The sequence below is a fragment of the Orycteropus afer genome, unplaced genomic scaffold (genome assembly GCF_000298275.1).
Source record: "Orycteropus afer afer isolate SDZICR_OR568_19922 unplaced genomic scaffold, OryAfe1.0 scaffold00240, whole genome shotgun sequence".
Classification (NCBI taxonomy): domain Eukaryota; kingdom Metazoa; phylum Chordata; class Mammalia; order Tubulidentata; family Orycteropodidae; genus Orycteropus; species Orycteropus afer.
This window is the reverse complement of record NW_006921827.1, coordinates 1,146,515-1,153,392: the sequence shown is the minus strand read 5'-3', so window position 1 is coordinate 1,153,392 and position 6,878 is coordinate 1,146,515. Positions and strand designations below refer to the sequence as shown.

The 6,878-nt window shown below is 45.7% G+C and overlaps 1 protein-coding gene across 1 annotated transcript in view; it reads left to right on the top strand.

Moving 5' to 3' along the window:
• Nucleotides 1–5,014: 5,014 nt before the first annotated feature.
• Nucleotides 5,015–6,878, top strand: part of PRR16 (proline rich 16) — a 359,884-nt gene continuing 358,020 nt past the window's right edge. Inside the window, exon 1 of the mRNA XM_007949159.1 lies at nt 5,015–5,173. Within this exon, the coding sequence (XP_007947350.1) occupies nt 5,015–5,173 (159 nt within the window). The remainder of the gene's footprint in view (nt 5,174–6,878) is intronic.

Genomic DNA, 6,878 nt, shown 5'->3' with positions numbered 1-6,878 from the left:
TGTCTAGGTCATTTTAGTACAACAGTCAGAACATTTTTTTTTTTTCATGTTTATTTAGTAGCAAAATACTTAAAAGAAAGGCAGAAAACTGATGGTGAAGTTGAAAGCAAATTCTTATTCTGTTCTCTTACGGCAAGGTCCTGACAGCATTTTTCCTTCTCCTCTCAAAACACCAAAAAAAAAAAAAAAAAAAAAAACCCAAACCTGTTCACAATGAGTAGATTCTGACATGTTGTTGATGTTATTAGGTGCCCTAGAGTTGGCTCTGACTCATAATGACCCTATGCACAAAAGAACAAAACATGCCTGGTCCTATGCCAGCCTCTCAATCCCTACCTGAGCCCATCATTGCAGCCACTGTGTCAATTCAACTTGGTGAGGATCTTCCCCTTTTTCATTGACCATCTAATTTACCCAGCATGATATCGTTCTCCAGGGAATGATTCCTTCTGACAACATGACCAAAGGACGTAAGGAAAGGTCTGGCCATTCTTGCTTCCAAGGAGCATTCTGGCTGCACTTCTTTCAGGACAGATTTGTTAGTTCTTGTGGCACTTCATGGTACTTTCAGTATTCTTTGCCAACACCATAACTCAAAAACATCAACTCTTCTGTCTTCTTTATTAATTGTCCAGCTCTCACATGTGTATGAGGCTATTGAAAATACCATGGCATGGGTTAGGTGCATGTTAGTCTTCAAACAGACATCCTTGCTCTTTAGCACTTGAAAGAGGTCTTTTGCAGCAAATTTGCCCAGTGCAATGCATCATCCAATTTTTTGACTGCTGCTTCCATTGGTGTTGATTGGGGAACCAAGTAACATGAAATCCTTGACAACTTCAATCTTTTCTCCATTTATAGTGATGCTATTTATTGGTCCAGTTGTGAGGATTTTCATTTTCGTAAGGTTGAGATATAATCCTTACTGCAGACTGGTGTCTTTAATCTTTATCAGTAAGCACTTAAAATCATCTTCGCTTTCAGCAAGCAAAGTTGTGTCATCTGCATATCACAAGCTTTAATGAGTCTTCCTTCAATTCTGATGCCACACCCTTCTTTATATACTCCAGTTTCTCAGATTATTTGCTCAGTATACAGATTGAATAAGTATGGATAAAGGATACAATGCTGATGCACTCCTTTCCTGATTTTAAACCATTCATTATCCCCTTGTTCTGTTTGAATGACAGCCTCCTGGTCTGTGTATAGGTTCCTTATGAGCACAATTCATAATTTGTTATGATCCACACAATTGAGTGCTTTTGCATAGTCAGTGTGGTAGTGAGGCTTGTGTGTCAACTTGGCTTGGCTTGGTTGAGTGACTGGGCAGCTGGATGTAATATTCCCCATGAGGAGACTGGTAATCAACTCCATGGTGGAATCTACTGTTAGCAGCTGAGTAGCTGCCTTAGAGATGTGGTCTGCTTCCTGTATATAAGGAGAAGCCTTGGGGAACAGTATCTAGCTTATGGCACTCTTGAACCCTGTGTGTAGCTGTATCATTGTTCAGCAGCCTGCCATGCTCTGCCAACGTTGGGACTTTCAATGGACTTGAATTACTGGCCTGCTGTGTGGTTTGGTAACCTTGGGACTATACCTTTTTACTTGTCAGCCTTGGGCTTGTCAGTCTCAGCAGCCAGTAGTTGTCTGAGTGAAGGAAAGCCTCTAGCTCCAGTGGGCTTGGAGCAGGAGGCAGAGCTGAAGCCAAAGGTTGAAGGGCTTTCACCTATCCCCTAGAGCCTGGCACTTTGAACTCAGACTTAAAGCCTCCAAACTGTAAGAGAATAAACTCCTGTTTGTTTAGGCCATCCCATTGGAGGTAGGTATATTCTTGTCAGAGTGGCACTAGATAACTAGAATAGTCAGTAAAACACAAGTAAATATCTTTCTGGTATTCTTTCCTTTCAGCCAAGGTTCATCTGACATCAGCAATGATATCCCTCACTCCACGACCTTTTCTGAATCCAGCTTGCATTTCTGGAAGTTCTCTGTGAATATACTGCTGCAACTGTTTTTGAATTATCTTCAAGATTTTACTTGCCTGTGATGTTAATGATATCCTTTAATAATTCCCACATTCTGTGGGATCAACTTTCTTTGTAATGGGCACAAATATGGATCTCTTCCAGTCAGTTGGCCAGGTAGCTCTCTTCCAAATTAGACTTGTTTTGGCCATTTTGAATCAGACAATGATATAATCAACTATGCTGGGAATGATAAATTGAAGAGGAATTGTGTGGCATTCATTGTCACAAAGAATGTTTCAAGGTCTATCCTGAAGTGCACCGGTGTCAGTGATATGATAATATCCATATGCCTACAAGAAGGAGCAGTTAATACTACTATTATTCAAATTTATGCACCAACCACCACAGCCAAAGACAAAGAAATTAAAGATTTTTACCCATTTCTGCAGTCTGAAATTGATCAAATATGCAAACAAGATGTGTTGATTATTACTTGTGATTGGAATGCAAATGTTGGAAACAAAGAAGAATTACTGGTGGTTGGAAAATATGGCCTTGGTGATAGAAGAGACGCTGAAGATCTCATGATAAAATTTTGCAAGACCAATGACATCTTCATTGCAATTACCTTTTTTTCAACAATGTAAACAACAGCTATACATGCGGACTTTGCCAGATGGAGTACACAGAAATCAGATGGACTACATCGGTGGAAAGAGGCGATGGAGAATCTCAACATCTTCAGACAAAACAAGGCCAGAAGCTGAATGTGGAACAGACCATCAACTGCTCATATGGAAGTTCAAACTGAAGCTGAGGACAATTAAAACAAGTCCATGAGAGCCAAAATATGACCTTGATTATAACCCTCCTGAATTTAGAGACCTTCTAAAGAAGATATTTGATGCCTTTAACACCAATGACTGAAAACCAGAGGAACTGAGGGATATCATCAAGAACATCATCCATGAAGAAAGCAAAAGTTCATTAAAAAGACAGGAAAGGAAAAAAGGACCAAAATGAATGTCAGAAAAGACTCTGAAACTGGCCCTTAAACAGAGAGTAGCTAAAGCAAATGGAAGAAATGGCAAGGTAAAAGAGCTGAACAGAAGATTTCAAAGTGCAGCTTGAGAAGACAAAGTCAATTACTATAATGAAATGTGCAAAGACCTGGAGTTGGAAAACCAAAAGGGAAGAACACTCTTGGCATTTCTCAAGCTGAAAGAAGTGAATAAAAAGTTCAAGCCTCGAGTTGTGATATTGAAAGATTCTGTGGGCAAAATACGGAATGACACAGGATGCATCGAAAGAAGATAGAAGGAATACAGAGTCATGTACAAAAAAGAACTGGTCACTGTTCATCCATTTCAGGAGGTGGCGTATGATCAAGAACCAATGGTATTGAAGGAAGAAGTTGAAGCTTTGCTGAAGGAATTCAGGAATTGATGGTATACCTATTGAGACGTTTCAATTCTGACTCATAGTAACTCTATAGTACAGAGTAGCACTGTACGGTAAGGTTTCAAGGCTGTAATCATTAGGAAACTATCACTGCCACGTCTTTGTCCAGTGGAGTGCATGGTGAGTTGGAATTGCAAACCTCTTGGTTAGTAGCCTAACCACTGTACCATCAGAGCTCCTTTCCCATTATAAATCATGAAAAGAGTGAGAAGGAGAGAGAGAGAGAGAGAAATGAGGACAGAAAAGAGAGAGGACAGAGGAAAGTGGAGAGAGGAGGGAAGAGAGAAGAGAGAGAAGAGAAGAGAGAGAGAGAAAGAGGAGCTGGCTCAAATAAGAAGTAGCTAAGATGATTCACAGGAGGTCTGGTAGCATAGTGGCTAAAGCACTTGACTGCTAACCAGAAGGCTGGCGGTTCAAACCCACCAGCCACTCCTCGGAAGGAAGGTTGGGCAATCCTACTTCTGTACTGCCTTGGAAAAGCAAGGAGGGGTCGCTATGGGTCGGGGCTGACTCGACAGCACATAACAACAACAAAGATGATTCACATACTCTTTTGTGGAATTTTTGGTGTGGGGACTTTATATTAATAAAGTCACTATTAGCTTTGGGGAATCAGCAGATTAAAATTTTCTTTCAAGAAGACTGGTTGAATTTCATGGTTTCCAGAGTGAGGGGACACTGTCAAGCTCCCCTTCTATTTGGTGGCACCGTACCTAAGGCATTTGCCTGCTAATTAGAAAGTTAGCGGTTCAAACCCACCATCCACTCCACGGAAGGAAGAACTGGAAATCTTCCTCAGAAACCTAATGAGGGTCACTATGAGGAGTCGGAAGCAAGTCGATGGCAGTGCATTTTTTTTTTTTTTTTTTAATTTGGTGTTTTTTCCTGCCCAAGTAGGAACAGGTCTAACTCACACGTCACTGGGGGAATGATTGGGGTCTTGTGAATATTATCTAGACCTCGCAAAACATTTAAGAGCGCTTTACTAACCCTAATTCCACCTCCTGATTTTATTTGTGTTTCTTTCTAAACCCACCAGAAAGCGTGGTAGGGATCCAGGTCTCAGCTAGCTGGTGAGGCAGAAGGAATCTTGGCTAGATGTCAGAAGACTTACAGCAGGCTGAGATGATGGGGGGACATTTCAGGATCAGGGCAAGGGGGTTGGCAGGCGATGGACTTATCTCCCTACTTCTTGATGCCAAGGTAGCCTGGGGAGAAATCCTGGAGGTGCGTGCTGCCAAAGCTGCAGCAGCAGCTCTCGGCTCCGCCACCGGGAGCCCCTCTCCGAGGGCTCACGGATGAGCAAGCGCGTGTGCGCGCGAGAGCGGCAGGCGGCGGGAGGAGGCGCAGGCGCGCTACTCGCCAGTCTGCAGCCCAGAGCCGAGCGCCGCGTCTTGGGGAGTTGATGGCAGCACCACAGTGCGGCCGCCCGGCAGAGCGCGGAGCGCAGCCACCCGCAGCTGCCCAGGGAGCGCTCAAGATGTTGGGAAACCAGGGAGACAGCGGCAGCAGCAGCGCCAGGGAGGGGGGCGCGCAGCAGCCTTCGCTTGCTCGCCTGTCCTGACTTGGCTCGCTTGCCCCAAAGAATGTCAGCCAAGTCCAAGGGGACCCCTTCCTCGTCCTCTCCAGCCGAGGGACAGCCCGCAGCCTCCAAAACCAAGGTGAAGGAACAGATCAAAATCATCGTGGAGGATCTGGAATTAGTCCTGGGCGATCTGAAGGACGTGGCCAAGGAACTTAAGGAGGTGAGAGGTGCGGGAATAGGGAGGGGATTCGGCGCTCTTGGTTCCCTTGCGGTCCTTGGGTCCCGTTTTCGTTGGGGATCTCCAGATTTCTGAACTCCTGGAAAGTATAAAGACGTCTGCAAACGGACTTTCTTTGCTCTGGCGACTCCTGAGAAGAGTTGTTGTTGCACTTTTTTTTTTTTTTTAATCTGGAAGAAATCAACTAGTGTTTTAATCGATTGACCTGGGGAGTGGTGGGAGGGGTGAAGCCGCGCTCAGCACTCTGTGTGTGTATTGTGTGTGTGTTGGGTAACTGGGGGTGTGTCGACAGAAGGATTGAGCAAGCGACCCGGCCAGAGCTCGCACGGTGCTGCTTTCCTGCCTTCTGCTCCCCTAGAGCCCTTTGGCAAGTCCGCTGGTTGCCTGGCAGTTCTCTCCAAACCGGGGCTGAAGGGGGGCCTGGTTCTGGGCACCTAGCCAGGCCGAGGAGGGCAGCCTGGGGGAGCTTGGCTCCGGTTCTCCTCCCACCTCCCGAGCCTCATGGGAAGGAAGGCGACCTAGGCTGCTGGCAAAAGAGCCTAGCCCGCTGGTTGTGGAGCAGGTCTGGGACTTTCTCACTTTAACAGTTCCTGAAGCATCCCTAGCACTCTCCGCGTGAGGCTCCAGGCAACTCTGGCCTTCTCGCCACCCCACCTCCTTCCTTCCTTCCATCCTGTCTCCACTTGGCATTGAACCTTGGGAGTGGGGCGCGCCAGCGCGAGTGTGTGCATGAGTATGTGTGTGTGTCGTGCGCGCGCGTCTGGGTCTTGCCACTTCAGTCCTGGCTCTTTGGTACTGGGACTGGTTTCCTGTCCCCTTCACCAATTCCTGTTTCCCGGTGATACGGATGGAAAAAAGAAGAGGTAGTGTCAGGGCTGAGGCTGCGTAACTCCAGCGGCGGATCCAGGCTGAGGCGGGTGCCGGGCTGGTCGGGGTGGGGTGCCGGGCGAGCTGGCTGGCAGCTGGTGGCGCCGCGGAGCTTGTGGTCAAGCCCGGGCGCGCGCTCTTCCGCTGCCGAACCAGTACCTGGTGCGCTTCTTGGTGAGGAGTGTGTACCCTCAGTAGTACAAGAGCTAAGATTGTAACTTCAAAGGTGGTGGTGGCCAAGGAGGGAAGGGAAACGCTGGGCCACAGTCTAGGTTCAAAACTGTAATACTGTTTCTGAGGTCAGGAGGAGGTTGAGGGTTGTTTGGATGTCTGGCCTCTAGAGATTAGCTTCCTCTACCCAATTTCCAATCAAAATTTGAGAAAAGAGAACCCCACCCTTCATTATCTCTAAAAACTTAACTCTAGATTTGTTACTTAAATCCAAGTCTGCTTAAATGACCTATTCTTTGGCATGATTCCATCTTCCAGTGGCAAATGTCATTCCTGTAGGTAGGTCCGCAGACAAAATGTAATTACTACCCAGGTTCTGAGAGAGCTGGTTGATATAGATGCCTGGATAAAACTTGTCCCTGTTTGAAAGCTTCTCTGAGATCACTGCAACACAACTGGTTGACAGATGGTGAGGTTATAAAATGGAAATTCAAGTCTAAAGATGCTCTTCCTTTCTTTGTTATCCTTTTATTTGACATCTTTGACAAGCTGTGTTTTCATCTGAAACATTATGGCGTGGGTTTTTTTTTTTTTTTTTTTTTTTTTAAATGATAGAAAGATCAAATTTGGGCTCGTTCCTTTTGGCAGG